This window comes from Pogona vitticeps, chromosome 4 (assembly GCF_051106095.1).
Source record: "Pogona vitticeps strain Pit_001003342236 chromosome 4, PviZW2.1, whole genome shotgun sequence".
Lineage (NCBI taxonomy): Eukaryota > Metazoa > Chordata > Lepidosauria > Squamata > Agamidae > Pogona > Pogona vitticeps.
Genome location: NC_135786.1, coordinates 161,890,229 through 161,909,588, shown reverse-complemented (window position 1 = coordinate 161,909,588; position 19,360 = coordinate 161,890,229). Strand labels below are relative to the sequence as shown.

Sequence of the window (19,360 nt, the reverse complement as noted above, 5' to 3'; positions counted from 1 at the left end):
TCTAGCCCAGTTCATGGGTTACTGTAGCTGCTTCCATGTGGCTGGAACCCACGCAGTCCTGGCAGTGTCTAGGAGGAAGGAAGCATGGGATTACATGAGTGATGTGGATCTTTCCCTTACCAGTATTGTCCAGGTGCCAAAGAGGGAGGCACAACTTTGGCACAGTTGCCCTTACCCACACAAGATCTTCCAGCAAGTCTTTCAACATTGTTTAGCTTCCTTTGAGAATGTGGTCTGCCTTAACTGTTTTGCTTTATGCAGTTGATTTGCTGTTATGTTTATACTTAGCTTGATTTAATACCCTGTCCTGGATTCAGTGATGAGGGATGGTATAGATGTTTTGAGCAAACAAAGGAATAAATAACAGATAATGGAATTACTAGAGCGATATGTCATGAGTTAGCAGCTCACTCTACTCCAGTAAAGGATGACTCTGCCCTGGTTAATCTCCAAATAAGAGATTAGATTTGAATGCTGAATAGAAAATGTTCTTATATATGATGTTGTTATGTAAAACTTGCCAGGATGACATAACCACAACCATATTGTCTTGATTGTAGGTGAGATCCTGAAGTGCCTTACTATGAAACCCCTACATGTGGCTGTTTAGAAATGACTAAAATCCTATAGTGCTTTTAGGGCAGTGTTATGCAAACAGTGTAACTTTTGGAAATGATTTGCTTCAAGTTAAGAAATCAGTATAGATATTATCTGTTTCATGATGCATTATGGAACTAAGTATAAACAGTGAGCAATAGGTACTGTCTATAGTGATTTCTTAATCTGGGACGGTTTGCATCCAGAAGTAACATCATTCATGTTAAACAACTAATAGGATTTGGTCAATGAGATTTTCATCTGGGATGTATGCATAGGATCACAACCTCACTGTGGCCTGGATTCAAATCTAGGGATCAAGACTGAATTCTCTAACTCTAACTACGTAGCTGAAGCTGGAAGCTTGATCTGGAAGCCTGAGGGAGCCTGAACTGCAATAAGCAGAAAGCACAGCTCTTTGGATTCTGAAATGTTAGAAGCAAATTTAGGGCTTGGTTACATTTCACTGCATATTGCAATTACGTTGCAATATGCAGTGTTCTAACTGAATTTGATTCAAAACCACGTGACAGACACATGGTATTTGAATCCCTATTTGCATTTCCTTGTCACCAGGAAGCCATGAGAAGTCTTGGCGCTGAATCCCCCAGCTGGGTGCTGGGCAGAAGCAAGCTTCAGGCAGCAGCAAGGTCACCCAATCAGTTGCTTGGTGTGGTGCTCCACCCATCAGCTGATCGGAGCGACACGGGGAGCACAACTGAAGCCCACACCAAAAAGCCCAGCTTCAACAAGCAGACCATAATGTTTTTAATTTTTTATTTTAAAATTATTGCTATATGGTATAGTGCTGTATGAGCAGGAATTTTTAAAAAACGTCAGGGACAGAGGCATTCACATATGTGAATCAATGAGTTGATTCCACATCTGCGCTAAAATAAACAACCCTTTGGAGGAGGAATAAAAAAATCTTGGTGCTGCTCAAAATAACACAATCCGCTGCCAAATTAATTGCACATATCTCATGTAATTACTCTAAATTGTCCTAAACATGCTAAACCCAGTTTAAATGGGGTGGTAATGGCATCAAGCTCTTAGCTGATTCAGAGATCTGATACTGCCTCCCAAATGCAGGCAGTAATGTTGCAGCTCCATCGAATAGCAATGGGAACATATGGTTTCAAAGTACACTTGCATGACTCTCCCACCCAACACATAGAAGAAATTGTGTATATGGGACATAAAACAAGTTATGTCAGATGCTTGTTCTTCCTAAGAAACAGTTTTCAGCAACGGGGAGAGGATGGGCACTGTAAGATTTCTCTAGATACACAGGTTTTGTCCTGATGGATTTTGAATTTAAATGTCACTTGCCTTGGGGACGTGGTGGCACTGCGGGTTAAACCGCAGAAGCCTGTGTGCTGTAAGATCTGTAGATCTTCAGCTGTAAGATCGAATCCACACGATGGAGTGAGCTCCCGTCACTTGTCCCGCCAACCTAGCGGTTCAAAAGCATGCAAATGCGAGTAGAACAATAGGGACCACCTTGGTGGGAAGGTAACAGCGTTCCGTGTCTAAGTCGCACTGGCCATGTGACCACGGAAAGATTGTCTTTGGACAAAAAACCCTGGCTCTATGGCTTGGAAACGGGGATGAGCACCGTCCCCCTAGAGTTGAACACGACTGGACAAAAAAAAATTATCAAGGGGAACCTTTACCTTTACCTTTGCCTTGCTGAGAGCCTCAGAGCAAAATGTCTCTCTCTTTTGTAACCTCATTTAGAGTGATATGGGATAATTTAAATAAATGATTTCTAAAATATGATGTAGTACAATATGGTGGGAAGACAAGTTGATTTCTAAAAAAACCCAAAAAACTCCAGGATTAGGAAGGAGCTTTGTCCCCTGAAGAGAAGTCATTTGTACCAGTCCCTATGAGCTTTGTGCTGGAAGAAGCTATGGATTTAGAAAACAGTTCCTGTCAAATTTCATTTGGTTGCCCTGTTAGATTTGTCGCAGTGCCCTGAACCCGGGACTCCCAAGTGTTATCAAGCAGACAGATGAATTCTCTACAAAGGAAAGCTGAGTTCTCGGGTGTAAAGAGCTAGTTTAGCTGCACAACAATGAGCACAGAGAACTGTGGCTGCATCTGTGGCTCTCGTGAGCAAGCAGTGAGTTTGCTCTCTTCTGTATAATCTTCTGTGGGATGTCATGGAAACCTACAGCTTCACCTGTAGTTTTTTTTTTTTTTTTAACTAACCCTAATCCTAAATCCAACTATAATCTTAACGTTAATATCTGTGCACTTTAAGATGCTGCCTGTGGGAAGCCACATAAGCCATACAGTATATCCACTGCTCTCATTCAAACCGTGAGCTTTTGGCCCTATAGATGTTTTGGACTATATAGCTCCCACAGCTCCTGACCACTTTGCCAGTTAGGAGTTCTGAGAGCTGAAATCCAAAACATCCAGGTGGCTCATTTGCACTGAACATCCAAGATATATTTCTCTTCCCCCCCTCCCACTCTTTTTTTTTAAGCCTAGGATTCTAGGGTCAGTGTAAGACACCTCAACCCCTTTCCCAAGTCAGAGAACTAATGCTGGCTCAGCAGATTTGCCTTCCTCTCCGCTATCGTCGTAGGTTTCCATGACGTCCCGTGGAAGATTATACAGAAGAGAGCAAACTCACTGCTTGCTCACGAGAGCCACAGATGCAGCCACCGTTCTCTGTGCTCATTGTGACTTGTAAGAGAGGGGGATGTGGCTTTTCTGAGAACTAGCAGACAAGAAGCTTTGTTTCTCCTGCTTCTGATAACTCAGATTTCATTTGAGCTAGTCCTCCTTTGTACCAGTGGTAGGTAAACCTGACACCATTGGACATATGCCCTGTGCAAGAATGATGTGGATGCAGTGTTAATGGACAGGAAGAGAGTAAGGCTCTCCATGTGGGCTGGACCTAGTATGCTTTGAGGAAGCATGACCAGCAATAGGGGAAATGGGAGTTTATGTAGGGCTGCCCATGGACAGCATACTTTTGGAAATGCCTATTTGCGAGTGTCATTACCCTATAAGACAAGGTAATGGCTTGATTAAAAGCCTTGTCTGAGTGCACCCATGATTACAGCTGTGCGTACTATGGGCAGACTTTAAGCACAAGGCATTCATGCGGCTGACTTTGAGCAGCCAGAGCTGTCTTCAGAGGAAAAAGCGCACAGGAATGGCTGGCCATCAGAAATGGCTGTGAAATGGCAGTCAGGTTACACAAGCATTTCACCTAGCCAGAGATTTGGGGTACGGAATGGTTTTGGGGGGCTCTCCAAATCCTCCCAGGCAATATGGCCAATGACTATGATGGGTAGGAGGATTCTTTGATTTGGAGTCTAAGAAGGAACTCTTCTAAGCTTTGACCTGGGAAAGAGGGGAAAGTGCCATCTATGTAACCAGAAGTGTAGTCTATATACACCTACTGGATTACAGTACAGAAACAGTGATGGATAAGAACATAGTTTGATCTGATTTGTTTATAAGAACTAGCCAGAATATCAGAAGTTCCTTTGTAACTCCCTTGCAAAGGACTTGAGATTTTTAAAAAAAAATTGTGAGGGGAAGCAGGGGGGATTTGAGTGCACAACCAAGACCTTCACTGGATGAGACACCCCCTGGGTTGTGTATCTAAAAGCAATGCATCCTTAAGAGGGAAAGTCTTTTTTTTAAATGAACAGAAGCTTGCATTTGGAAAATTAGCCATTGATACTGTTTTTTAATTGGTCAGTTATGAAATTGCAAGACTCTCTTTGTGTATCTGATGTCTCAGGCACGTAGTCTTGAGAGGCTTGCCTATCTGGAGGGATCATGCTGCAAGAGCAGGCAACAGACCTTTGCTGTAATGTGTGATCTGACCTGTAGTTTGTGGTACTGAATGAGGTTTGCTGCCCCTTTTCTCTAATAGATTCTTCATCTTTTAACATCTACACAACAAGCAAGTTCAACACAGTCCTTTTTGAGGATAGCTGCGCCACTTGAATTTCGCTGCAACAGATAATGAGAATTTCATTCACTTTGGTTTTTTTATGAGAATGTTCCAGAATTGACATATGAGTCCACAGATTTGGTGGAAAGAATTTATTTCAAATGAGTGTTGAGAAAGAACAACTGCCAGATTCATCCTTCCCTATATAAAAATAACTAGTGCGAAGGCGAAAATCTCCAAATAGATGTGCACAGTATGTATATGATTGCTGGTACCTTTGGCCTAGTTCCAGACAAGAAACATTTCAGCATTGCCATGATTATGCGTTTTTCCACATACTTTGTATATGCAGCTTGACACCAACATTTTTATGTTTAAAGTAAGGATTAAAATTTAAGGTAGCCTGAGGAAGAGACTTTTGCTTCTAATTTTTGATATCTGTTCTCCTAAAGGATTGTTTGTAATGCCATAAGGACTTGTTATTTGTGTAAAACAGAATTACAGTAACTGAAGAGTCTCTGGGGATTAGTAGTGGAATGTGACCTCTTTCTTTCTTTCTTTCTTTCTTTCTTTCTTTCTTTCTTTTTCTTTCTTTCTTTCTTTCTTTCTTTCTTTCTTTCTTTCTTTCTTTCTTTCTTTCTTTCTTTCTTTCTTTCTTTCTTTTTCTTTCTTTCTTTCTTTCTTTCTTTCTTTCTTTCTTTCTTTCTTTCTTTCTTTCTTTCTTTCTTTCTTTCTTTCTTTCTGCAACAAGCAGTATGCTTAGTATTCAGAATTAGTAGGTCAGGCTAATAATAAACTTGCCATTGAGAGATCTGAAATAGATTTGTTGCACATTTGTCAGTCTTTGGAAAAACAATGTTTTCCAAAGCCATTTGTGTGTTCAGGAGGGAGGGGAAAGGAGGCTGGAAAAATTGTTACATTTAATTTAGTGCCTTCTGTGTGTGTAGAAGGTCACCTTTGCTAGGGCAGTTTGCATATACAAAGGTGGAATATACAAAGGCACAAGATAGTACCTGAGCTAAGCTTGGAGAAGTTTGTTTTCTTCTATATGCTAGCTGGGGGATTCCAAGGGATCTTGAAAAGTAGTACAAGCTCTGCTCCTGAAAGGGGCAGTCTGCCTTGCTGTTTCTTATTTAGAAGTTTGATGACAGGCGTGGGCTCATGCAACCAGAGATTAGCACATGCTTTGTATACAAATGTTCCAGGGTCCATCCCTGACATTACCACCATCTTGGAGCAACAGATGGCTGGAAGTCTTCCTGCAACCCTTGGGAGCCATTTCCAGACCGTTCACTATGGACAGGTCAGGGAATTAGGAAGGTGAGCACCACCTCACACCATTTTAGGGCACACTAGCCTCTTCTGCCTCAAATTCTTTTTTCTTAAACCTGTTCTATTGCCAGGTATACTCTCAGAGCATATGGAATAATCCATGCATGTTTTGAGTATACACGTCTGTAAAGGCCCTTCCAACTTTGGCACTGTTCAACTACACTGATTGGGCTAGTCTGACATGCTGGATTTTTCACTTTGCAAGCTGTATATATATTTTACTCTGGTTTTGGCTAGAGGGCTGTTTTATCCAAACAGGTGGCCTTAAAAGTGTGTTGGGCCTTGTCTTCAGTCACCCCAGCCAACAGTCATGTTGGCTGAGTGTCATCATAGTGGTAAAATCTACACGTGTGTGAGCATCACAACAACAGAAGTTTTGGTGTTAGGTGGAGGTGAGCAACATACGGCCTTTGGCTCACATATAGACACACACACACACACACACACACACACACACACACACACACACACACACATTTTTTAGTCCAAAGAGGCTCTATACTGTACACACATACACATTTTAAAACAAAGGCAAGGAGGACTGTACTCTAGGAATTATGGTTCCCCCTATAAAAGCCTCTTTTGTTCCCTAAATTTCCCAGTGGTATTTTAAAAAGCAGTGCATAGGGGTTTTTGCTGAGTCCTTCCTTTGCCTTTTGGAGTTCTGTGGCACTGGCAGGACTGTGCCACCTACAGTTGTCCCAGGAGGAAGGAATTGAGGCTCTCAGAACCAGCAAAGTTACCCTGTTACATTTTACTGTGTTTAGGAAAAATGGGTGCTCATTTGCCCACTGTATGTATGCTAAGGCAGCACTGCTTGTGAATCAGTTTTATGTAGCTTTCCCTGGAAGGATAGCATGTGCTGAACCTTCGTTTTCTTGTTGGAACCTTCTCTCCTAATTTCTGTCCTAATTTTTTTTTTCTATTAAACTGAGCCACACATTTTTCTTAGTGGCCAATTCTTTGGCATCTGTGGATTCTTTACCTTGATTCTGTCAATTTCCTCCATAAGCTCTGTTTATAGATGTTATTTTTTTTTTAAAAAAAGAGTAATTGAATTAATACTTTGCCATGCAGATGTTAATTCCAGATACAGTATAAAACTTTTTTCTTAATCCAGACCGGTGGCAGTTCATTACAAAATATCACAACTAAGAGAGGTTTTCTCCCTCCTTCACAATACGAATGCACATTACACAGAAGTAGTATTGCTACAGGATGACCTGAAGGCCAAACTGAGATGTGACCCCATTCAAACAGTCAACTATTATTTGAATTGATATTTTAAAGTGAATCGCCCTCAGGGTGAGCCCAGTCTGGATTGAGACCTTGGAATGAGGAGAGACAGGGAAACTTTAACTGTGCACCACCACTTCACTGTGGTCCTGATCCAATTAAGGGCCCATGGCTGCTATTTACTTGGGGAGGGGAACAGATGTGGAAAAGGACTGTGTATTGGTACCATAGCCAATGGGAGGGGGAATGTTGTAACTCCTCTACTCACCCACCCCTTGCAGGGTCCTGATCTAGATCAGGTCCACCACACCAATTAGTTGCTATTTAAAAAGCCGTTTATACAATTGCTGATTCTATGGCTCGTACCTAATTTAGTTTGGCCTAGAGGTTCAGGTTTAGAATCAATGATTTAGGTTTCCTCCTAGTATCCAGTAATCCTAAAAAATTCTAACTTGTTCTGCCTCTGAGTCCACCTTGTCTCCTCAGCTCAGTGTAAGCCTGTTGGCTGTGATTAACCCCAGAGCAGGGCAGAATGGAATTCACTCACCAGAAACACCACTGTTAGATTTCCATTAATGTCATTTTCATAGAAAGCCAAAACCAATCATGGTTCTTGATGAGTGTCCTTATATGGCAACATTTCTAAGCACATATTTGTCTTGTCTCACCTTGCTTTCCACATCTTTACCCTTTGCATTTTAGGTGCAAAATCTAAAACATGAAATGTGTGAAATCAACAAAGGGTGCAGTCAGACAACTGCAAAGATATATGCTACAAGGGCCTCTTTAACGGGAGTGACTTCCCTTAAAATGACCTTTCCATTTGCTGGGGAATCACTTCAGTTTGGGCCCTAAAAGTAGAAGCCCAACAACCGGACCAAAAAAAAGTCCAGCATAGGGACAGATTGGAGTCAGGCTGGAACGCTTTTTCTGTGGATCATGTGATCACTGGGAAATAGATCACACCAGACGGCTCCACGAGCTATCCAAATTACAATGTGTTTCCTGGTGTGATCGCACCCAGACTCTTGTGGCACCTTAAAGACTGCCATGTTTTAACTGGCACATGCTTTTGTCCATGGCGTCCCATTTTATCAGATAAAAAGCTCATCCTAAATAAAACTCATTAGGGCTAAATCCATAGGACAGTTCCTACTAGAACAGACCTATTAAACCAGTGATACTAATATAAGTGTTGACTTATGTAGGGGTATTCAACTGTGCAGGGGGATTCATATACGAATCCCCCCACACAGGTGGACATAACAAGGGTCCAGTCCCCTGGGGCTGAACCATCCACTTACCTTCTGCTGTTGCTGCGGCCTCTGCGCTCCCTTCCTATCGCTCCGGAGCTTGCGGTCTGCGAGCCACTCTTTGACCTGGCAGCGAGGCTCTTCCTCCTGCCAGGAGTGACTCGCAGACCGTGAGCTCCAGAGTGATAGGAAGGGAGCGCAGAGGCCACAGCAACAGCGGAAGATGAGTGGATGGCCCAGCCGTAGGGGGCTGGACCCTCATTTTATACACCAGTGCGGGGGTATTTGAATATGAATATGAATACCCCCATCTCTAGTGTTGTCGTAACAAGGCCCATTCATTCAGTGGGTCTACTCTGAGACGATTCTTTGTTGCTTTCGTTTCTACAGATTAACATGACCCCCCATGCCCTCAACTAAAAAAAAAAAAACATCAAATGTATGAAGTTAAGCTGTCATTAGAAACCCTCCTTTCTAACTTCTGGTTCTGAGTTTAATTCCATTCTCCAGTCTCAGAAATGGATAGAGAAGGTCTGTGAGGGTGTGAGGTATGTTGCATCAATTAGATTTGCAAAGGAGTTTCCATGTGTGCATATAAACTGAACATTGAGAGGTAAGTAATAGAAACAGGAATTTAATGCAAAAAACAAACAAAAAACAGTGGGTCATTATATTCTTACTACTAAAAACTTTACGATTGGGATTTTTACCACAAAACTGTCAGAGTTAAAATCCATCAATGGGGAAATTGATGCTCACACAGAGAACCTCCCCAGGCTCCGTCTAAGGCTGGCTAAGTGCTTCAGTATTTATGTTTTCCTGTCTTTGTCTTTTAACCCTTAGGTTGTAACTCCAGTCAGGTCAGGACAAGGTTACGTTTATGAGTTCCCTACGAAATACCAGAAGGATACGTATGACATCCCACCAGTTCGTCCTCTTCAAGGGGTAGGTATAAATAAAACTGTCAGCGGTAGTGAAACTAATCTGCAGCCAAGGTCTTGACATTTTATCTGTTTCCTAAAAGTAGATCGTGTTCCTTCCTTCCAAATCCAAAACATGTTGTTCCTCTTGGCCAAGATGGCTTTTGCCACCTCCTAGATGGTCCGAGAGTTTTACAAATATACTACATATGGAGAAGCTGAAAGACAGACAACCTGTATGCATTTTGTAAGATACACTTCTTTTCATCTGATCGCATGGAAGACCTCAAGGCCATAAACTTTCTTTTTTGTGGAGCCCCATCCTCCTAGCTTTGAAAGAAATGATTTCTTAGGTGAAATATTCCCTCCACCCATCTTGTAGGTGAACAGTTGCCTTTTGACAGTACAAATAGCTGACCTCAGTTAGTGGTTGGCAGCTTTGGACCCGAGGTGGCTCATAAGTAGACCAGGAAGCCTTTGGAGTAAGGCACTTCCCCTGCTTGGATAACAACCCATCTCCATTTTGCCCCTCCCCAGCAAAGCAGACAGATAGCAGGGAAAACGAAAAAGAGCAAACTTTCCTGGGGACTGGAAATGGAGCACATATCTGCTGACAGGAGTGGAACAGAGTGAGGGCTACATTGGGGCGGGAGAGTTAATTCACACCTCATGAAAATTGTTAGGGATTAGGCATCAATTACCATCAGCTGCTGCATTCATACTTCAGAGGGGAGGAGAAGTGGTGGGAGGCCATTGCTCTGTGATAAATCACCACCACCAGAGCCTTCAGATCAAGACCCTTGTGTCAAGGGTGCCTTTGTTTAGGTTTCTTTTGTGAACTCTCCCAGGCCATGTGCACGGATGGGGTACAATATATCCTACTCTAATTTTATCCTTGTGACAAGGGAAGGGAGTGGGTTGGATCAGAAAGACAGTAAATGTGCTTAAAATCTTAACAGATTTTATGTTAAGAAGGATATGAGTCTGCCCAGATGTACTAGAGCTCCCAGAATTTCCAAGCCACCATAGCCGGTGGTCATAATAGCTGAGTTGGCTAGGGGATTCTGGGAGCTGTAGTCCAAAAAATTCCACCAAAAAGCCAAAACATGGTCTTACTCATTTTTGCAGCTGATGTAGTATAGAGCCAGTCAACAGATAAATTCCACACTTTTAAGTGCACAAGGGTATATTTTTATTCTCCTGATCACATTCAGCCAGAGTAATTAACATATTATATTACTGTTAACAGGCAGCCTCTTCGTATGGCACTTGTCCCAGCATAGTTTCAGTTCTTATTTTGGAGAATGAAAAATAGGTATAGAGACTTTTTGATATGCTTGGGTGTAAAATGTGAAAGAATGTGACACATTTGTTTTTGTCCGTGGATGCACACACACTTGTAGAAGTCTCCTCACAGGGGAGCCCTCATTGGCTGCAGCCCTGATCCCCACTGAGACGTTTACTGCTGTTTAATGTGTGAACTGGCCCTCAGAGGATTTCCAAGGCTTTGCATCCCGACTCCATTTCTCCTAGAACTGTTCTGAGGGCGTCCAAGAGATCAGCGTTACAACTGCACTGAGAGAAGAAAAAAAAGAGGAGGGGGAAATTTTCACTTGAAAGTACAAAGGATACAGAAGATCTAAGTAATCCATTAGTAAGCAAATGGAACTTTTACTTATTTCCTTCTGAGATATTTTTGTTAACCACATTAGAAGCAAAAAAAAAAATAGTCAAAGAGGCAGTTGGACTGTTTGACATTAAAACTATGAAAGAACCATTGAAATGGAATAGGGCAATTTCAGATAACCTAAATGGATTCTTAGCAGAAGTTACTGAAGAGAGTGAGATATATTTATAGTCCCCCAAGTTTTCTGCCATAGAACTTAAGGGTGCCCCCCCTATTTTTCCAGCAATGACCTTATCTTCACAGCAACCTTGTGAGGTAGGTCAGGGTGGGCTTCAGTGATGACTAGAACCCAGATCACCAAAAGGACTCTAGTATATTCCTGAACCACTACACCGTACTCCTGATTTTCTTTTTCTGGCTCAGTGAGGACTACGTAACATGAAATACTATTCCTGCTTTTTTAAAAAAAAAAAAAAAAGCCCATAAACTGGTCCTGCTAAAGGTTGCTATTTTGCAATGGGCAGCACTTGGGGGCGGGGGAAACAGCTGACTGGGAGGGCAGGGAATTTTCAACAGTAAATTGGGGTGGACCCCAGTCTGGACTGGAAGTATATTTTTAATGTAAATAAATATGTAACTATAAATATATGTACAAATAGAGTGGATACATTCAAATATGTGGCACGTCTTTGATTTCATTCTTTTAATCACATTGATTGTGTGTGATTAAGAATCTTAAATAATACCCTTAAGGACCGGCCTTGTATGTGTTTACTCTTTTTCCTTCAAAGGAGCAAGATTTGACAGATCTTGAAATTTCTGGTTAAATAACTCTTGAAAGATTTTTGTTTAGGCTCTTTGAGAACTGATGTTGGGCAAGAGGAGACCATACTGGGCTAGATGGGACAATGCAGCAGTACCAGTTTATACAATCAGGCACAATCCAGGAGACTTTTCATGTCTTTCTTGGATTATACCACTATAACGTGAAGATGAAGAGTGTACATGGCTTCTACCCTCATGCCCACCCCCACCCACCACCCAAATTGTACACATAAATCAGCATTCCAGACAACAGAGTTCTTGGCTCATTTTCTCCAATATTTGCAGTATTGGACATTTTTGTGTTTGTCATCCAAACTGATACACCCCCACATTTGTAGTTGTACACCCTAAAAATAGTGTTGCTGCTTGATTCGGCTGATAATACAAATGGGCCAGAGGGATGAGAGATACTGATTTAGACGACACCTCTGAGAAACCCTCCATCAGCAGGGTTATGCTGGCTGGAAGATTCTTAGAGCTGTGCTCCCAAACAGTAATTGTTTCAATCAATTTCTGAACTGCACACCCAGAACTGCTTATCAGGAGTGGGGAACCTTTGCCCATCCAGGTGCTTCAGGCTTCAAGTCCCATAATACTTACTAAAGTTTCTTGCAGTTGGAAACATCTGGAGGAGGAACAGTTCCCTATTCCTCTTTTATATCCACATGAGGCTTGTTGCTCAAGAATATAGAATCATTTTCTAGGAATTAAAGAAGATCTGGCCCTGCACTTCCTGCTTAGCAACTATCTTTTCTGTGTTACATCTGTGTGTGTGCTTAAAACACTAAATAGGAGAAAGCAAAACCCCAAACCTCATCCTGTTTGTAGCAGAAATGCCAGTTGCTAAGCAAAGGGTAATGGCAGGTGGGGGGGGGCTCATAGGTAGTCCAGGAAGCCTTAGCCAGGATGGGCTAAATAAATGGTGGTGATTACAATGCCTCTGTTGTGTCTAATGTTTAGATCTACGATGTTCCCCCTGCATCCTTCAAAGGTCCTGCACAAGCAGCTCAAATGGGTGATGTGAAATCTCAAGGGGTTTATGATGTTCCTCCTGGAAAAGGGGTAAGCATATTGCCATTCCTCTTTAAAGTAAGCATGTAATTTCATGCTGGATTGAAGGCATGTTTAAACAAATAATACACTTTGCATTGAAAAAAGAAGATAGGAGAAAGACCATGCTTTGAAGTCTACTTCTTTAAACATTCCCCTCAAGCTTATAGCTGGTCTTTTTTTTTTAAGTGATAAACTTTGGAGCATAATTACTAGTTTTATGTAAGATGTATTCTTGTAATTAGAGTTAAAAAATGACACACATGCAGTTGGTTGATAGTACCTGTCAGCTTCACCTAAGACAAGTTTACTGGAGTTCACACTCTTATCGTGCTATGGTTGCTCTTGAGACTCAAACTTCAGGAGCAAAACTCAGAAGAACGTTACAGTCACTGACTGTGTTACAATAAACTCTGATTTGTACTGTGATTTGTTGTTCAAGGCACAAATTGCACAACAGACAAATAACCCCTAGCTTGCCTTCTCCCCCCCCCCCCCCATTTTTTTGTCTCTATTCCAAGGTGGGCAGCTGGAAAAACAAGGGAGAGATAAGCCATGGTTGCAGATTCAGAAGTCATTATAACTCACAGTTTATAAATAAATTATGATAATAAAAAACTAAGGACTCTGATTGTGATTTGTGGCTCATCAACACACCGTGATTTGTTAGCAGAGATGGGCTCATGAATTGCAACTGGACAGGTTTAAACAAACCACACTATTGTGACATAGAACACAGTTGCCATGTTAGTGTCTCTATGGTCTGTTGACAGTAGAACGTTGACACTGAATATTTTACTTTTCCTGGTTTTGGAGGCTTCATGGGTAACTAAGCCATTCTGAAACATTTTCCTGGTGGTGCAAGGGTTTTCATGGATATACGATAATAAACATGTGCCATCAAATCAATTCTGACTTTTGGCAGTATTTTTCATTTTTTTTTCTCCCATAGAGAATACTCAGAAGTTACCACTCCCTTCTTCTGGTGTGTGTGTGTGGGGGGGGGCGGCGTGGATATATACAAAAACTTAAAATGTGTATTTCCTGCAGTTGAGCCCACATGTTGACCAAACTTAGCTGGGGATTTTTTTTTAAAAAAAGATTCAATTCAAATAATTCCTAGCTCTTGAGAGAGTCTCCCTCTGTATGTCATTCTTGGGAGGCACAAACAAGAGGGTTCTTTGCACTTATTTACAGCTTGTGGGCTCCCCATGGACAACAGGCTGGTCATGGAGTTAATAGTGTAGTGACCTAGATGGGTCTCTAAACTGCTCCAGCAATCCTCTTCTGTCTTTATGTCTTCACTAGGCAATTGGGTTTGAGCTACAGCCCACCCTGATCTCGTTTTGTGAGGAGGGTTTTCTATGGCTCATGGCTTTGCATTGTATATTCCAGATCTACGCCATTCCGCCTTCAGCATGCAGAGATGATGCTGATTCCCGAGAACGCTTGCCAGACTCGGCTGCTTGCATGAAGCATGAGGCGAGACCAGAAGGGGTCTATGATGTCCCTCCACCCGTGGCCAAAGCATCTGCAAAAGAACCTGGACATAAATGTGTTTGTAACCCCTCTGCCTCTTCAGATCTGACACCACCCCAGCAAAGCCTGTACGACGTCCCAGTGAGCCATCAAACCCCACTTGTGGGGCATCATCAGATTGCTCCCCAGATGGATGTCTACGACACCCCTCGAGGAGTCCTGTTCCCTGGACAGCACTTGGGGTTTGGTGAAAGTCTAAATCCTGAAGGAAAAGAAGGTGTATATGACGTGCCCCCACAAGTCACCCAAGATGCAAAAAGACTGCAGGATGTGACGGATGGGATGAACAGGTTGTCTTTTTCCAGTACAGGCAGCACAAGGAGCAACATGTCCACCTCTTCCACAACATCTAAGGAATCTTCTTTTTCATCCACTCCTTCTCAGGACAAAAGATTAGCGCTGGATCCTGACACAGCCATAGAGAGACTTTACTGGCACCAGAACACAGTGGAGACCACCGTCTCCAGTGTGATGGCCTTTGTTACACCTGACTGGCGCTCTTATGATTACATGGAGAAGCATATCAATAAGATCCACGCTGCCATTGACAAGGTAGAGCAGTCGCTGGCCGACTATCTTCATTTCGCTAAAGGGGCAACAGCCAATGCTTCCTTCCTCCCTGAGCTCGCCCTCTATAATAAGATGAGGAGGGAGCTGCAGAGGCTAGAAGACTCTCACCAGATCTTAACCCAGACTAGCCACGACCTCAGTCAGTGCAGCTGGTCCTTGAATATTCTGGCTGTCAACAAGCCCCAGAACAAATGCGATGACTTGGACCGATTTGTGATGGTGGCAAGGACAATCCCAGATGATGCAAAGCAACTAACCACTAGCATCAGCATCAATGCCGAGGTGCTTTTCAAACAAGGACCTAGCAGTTCCTGTGTAAAGACTGCACCAGAGAGCGTGGGGTCTGCAGTGGATTATGTGTACGACAATCCACAGGCTCTGATGACACACACTGGAGACAAAAGCCTGGACCATGGGGCCTCTTTGCTTCTTTCTAAGGACCAGCACTACCAGTACAACAGCAGCAATGGCTCAGAAAAGAGCTGGATGGATGATTATGATTATGTGCACCTGCAGGTGAGTTTTGCCCGGGACCAGCCTGTTCCCAACTGTGGCCAACCAGATGTCACTGGGAGGCTTAGAAGCAGGGCTTGACGTTCTCGTCTGCTGTTGGTCATCAAGTGACAGGCATTCCATTCCATTTGTCTGAAAAAGACGTCAGGAGAGCTTGGAAAGGTGGTTCAGTTGGACTACAATTCCCAGAATCTTCCCAGCATCAATGGCTATGGGGTCCTGAGGTTGCAGTCCAACTAAAGAAGCTTCCCAGACTGTGGATGCAGCAGCCATTAATTGATCCATCTTCCATTAATCTGTCTTGTTGCCCTTTAAACCCATCCAGTCTGGCAGCCATTACTGCCACCGCTTGTATAAGTAAACGTCCTGAATTATTCCCATGCTGTGTGGTGCTAACCTTCTGTCATCTCAGGTCTGAGTCTGCTTCCAAATCATTTCTCGGGGTGGTCCTGGCTTCATTTATTATGCCTTTGCAAGGTCTGACTGTACCATTCACACCTGTATATATAAAATAGGTTTTTTTTAAAAAAAATCTAGGTTGGGAAGGATTAGAAGGGGGCAAGGACCATCAGTATGAAAATGGGAGGGATAGAACACATCCAATATATATATCCTTGCCCCCTTCTAATCCTTCCCGACCTAGATTTTTTTAAAAAAAAAACTATTATTGATTACTGTATAGTTATGTCCTATGCTTTGCTCAGTGAACTGAAGGGGACATTTATGGCTCTCTTTTCTCTCGCGTTGTTATCACAACAATAATTCTGTGAACTAGATCAGACTTACAGCAAGTAGCAGGCTTAAACTCTCCCTGAACTAGAACTGGACTGTCCCAAGTTCATTACTCTGCCCAGTATACCAGACTGGCTGTCTGCGCATGGCCTTTTCAGGAGATAAGTGGAAATCCCACACCGTCGCCTGTCACCTGGATTGCAGTTCTCCAGCATATGACCCAGCAGGAACAGGCTGTCTTCCCTCTCCTGCTATTCTGTTCAGTGAGATTAAAAAAAAACCCACAGAGAACCCTTCAGCCATATGATAGCAGAGCAGACCTCCGCCCCCCACTCAAGTTCCTGCTTTGTTTATTGGTGACAAAAAGATCTCATTCTCTTCACTTCCATTTATTTGCACCATTTTCAGTCTTGAGCCCCTAGTGTACTCATAGTTTCTCCTTACTGCTAATAAAACCAAGAGTGGGAACATAATGAAATACCTGCTGTGTAATAAGTAGCCAAGTTGATTAGTGGCCTGTTACCTCATGAGACATTTTTGAGTAACGTGACTTTCTTGCTTCTTGCAATGCTGCCCAAACAGGGAAAAGAGGAGTTTGAAAAGCAACAGAAGGAGCTACTAGAGAAAGAAAATATAATCAAGCAGAACAAGATGCAACTGGAGCACCATCAGGTAAATGTTTCTCAAAGCAACACCAAAGATGGCAGGAGAACACAGGAGGTGAAAAATCCAAAAGTGGCATTCCAAGGAGAATTAATGGGACCATCTTTTTGAAGAACTAGGAGTTAGCTATCATTCGCATATCACATCACTATTACCGTGACTAATTTTAGGGGTGGAGTATTGGATTGTTAAGAGGCCTACAAATTGCAGTTAGAATGACCAGGGCTTATGACATAATGTTCCATATATCCTTATCCACAACAGGAAATGTTCCTGTTCAGGAATTTGATCAGCCATCAGTGACCAGGTCCAGAATATCATAAGGTGGCAGAGACTCATGTGAACCAGTTAAACTCTTGTTTTTCTATTCTGTTTTACAAATGACACTCAGCATTCAGTGCTTGATAGAAGCCACCAAGCATGCCCACTCATCCCTGGCCTATTGCACTGATTTAAAGTAATGAGATGAAAAGAGGGACAGGGTTACTGTAGTTGTAACATCTGGAAGAGAAATTTTTAACAGATGTAGCTTGCATTAAAAGCTGTACCTAGTAAAATTTCCTCTTCTAAGCGACTTTTAGTTACAAGAACCCCATCCTCCTTTTCATCTGGTTTCTGTAAACAGGAGGCTGTCCATTTTGAGATTCTTTTGAAAAACAGTGTAGTTGTTTTTTAACGAATTAGAATACCCGTATACAGATAACAAACGTATTTCTTACAGGCAGGCTTAGAACCTAAAATGCGCAATGCACAACATTTTAAACATGAAAAAGGGATCCATACAAATATACCGGTTAACCTCCAATGTTTCTCTGTGATCCCATTTTGGGCCCCAATCCTGTCTGTACTCAACCACTGAAGTTTGCTTTTAATTGAGGTGATTCTGAGTCACACACAGTTAGTCAAACATGGCATTGATTCTGCTACTTGCCTTTCAGCTGAATCAGTTCCAGTGGCTGGAACAAGAAATCACAAAGCCAGTGGAAAATGATATCTCAAAATGGAAGCCGCCTCAGAACCTTCATCCTGTGAGCAGCCTGGTGTCATCTCAAGAAAGACAACTGCTTTTGTTTTATTCAGACCAGTGTGAGGCTAACTTCATTTCCCTCTTGAATGCCATTGATGCTTTCTTCAACTGCATTAGTGCTGCTCAGCCCCCAAGGATCTTTGTTGCTCATAGCAAATTTGTCATCTTGAGTGCACATAAACTGGTATTTATTGGGGACACCCTGACTCGTCAGTTGGCAACTCAGGAAATACGCAACAGCATCATGAACTCCAGCAACCACCTTTGTGAACTGCTGAAAAACATTGTCATGTCAACCAAGATGGCTGCTTTGAATTATCCCAGCACAGCCTCCTTACAGGACATGGTGGATCGGGTGACAGAACTTTCCCATTACGCACAGTTGTTTAAACACTCTCTGGTACAAATGGCGTCTTATTGAGATGTAAAAAATGGACCCAAGCCAAGCAAGAATAATGCTTAAAGAAAAGAACTGGAAATGTTTTCTATATTACTTTGAAAAAAAAAAGCCTAAACTTGGTCATTTATTTTTCCCTCCTAGATGTTTTATATTGAATATTTTAAATTCATTTTATGGATTAGAAACGATTAAAGGGTTTCAGTGATCTCTTTCTTCACCCATTTAAGTATTACATATATAAATATAAAATGATACTCTGCCTATATGTATATATTGCAGCATTTTATAAAGTCCATTAAGTAAGCACCTTAACAAAATCATCCAACAGGTTTTTTTTTTTTTAGTGTATATGTGGCCTGGATTTTTCAGGATATTCATTAACAAGATACTACTTTTACCTTTCAAGGGCTGTAATATATATTGTATTTTATTTTAGCATAATTATGTCATACAGATAACGTTGTAAAGGCTGCGGCAATTCCAAAAGAAAATATTATTGTCTTAGTCCCAATTGCCTTCCCAAAACAAATCCTACTTGCCATAGGTTGCTACTAAATAAATTGTACCCTCCTTAATGGTGAAATCCTGCACATTTATTTGGAAGCAGAACACATTTATTTCCACAGACATCACTTCAGAAGCAGGGATGCACAGAACAGCAGCCTTTTATCATATATTCTAGACATGCTGAGTAACATGGCTGGGATTTATCACAAGAAACTACGAGCTAGTGGTGCAATGCAATCCTAACAGGCCAAGACAGACAAAGCCCAGCTGAGTTGACACTAGTGTAGCTGAAACTATGCTGAATCCAAACCTCTCCCAGCCATATTTAAGACTATGGTTGCATCTTAAAAAGCAGAGACATCACCTTGCCGACAAAAGTCTGCATAGTCAAAGCTATGTTTTTTCCTGTAGTGATGTATAGAAGCGAGAGCTGGACCATAAAGAAGGCTGACCACTGAAATATTGATGCCTTTGAATTGTGGTGCTGGAGGAGGCTCTTGAGAGTCCCCTGGACTGCAAAAAGAATAAACCTATCCATTCTTAAGGAAATCAACCCTGAGTGCTCACTGGAAGGACAGATCCTGAAGCTGAGGCTCCAATACTTTAGCCATCTCGTGAGAAGAGAAGACTCCCTGGAAAAG

At 42.2% G+C, this 19,360-nt stretch overlaps 1 protein-coding gene across 1 annotated transcript in view; it reads left to right on the top strand.

The window, feature by feature from the left end:
• Positions 1–18,787, top strand: part of NEDD9 (neural precursor cell expressed, developmentally down-regulated 9) — a 66,002-nt gene extending 47,215 nt beyond the window's left edge. The window contains exons 3-7 of the mRNA XM_020797125.3: positions 9,190–9,291; positions 12,679–12,780; positions 14,164–15,393; positions 16,705–16,794; positions 17,724–18,787. Coding sequence (XP_020652784.3) covers positions 9,190–9,291; positions 12,679–12,780; positions 14,164–15,393; positions 16,705–16,794; positions 17,724–18,233 — 2,034 coding nt within the window. The 3' untranslated portion in view covers positions 18,234–18,787. The remainder of the gene's footprint in view (positions 1–9,189; positions 9,292–12,678; positions 12,781–14,163; positions 15,394–16,704; positions 16,795–17,723) is intronic.
• The last annotated feature ends 573 nt before the right edge of the window (positions 18,788–19,360 follow it).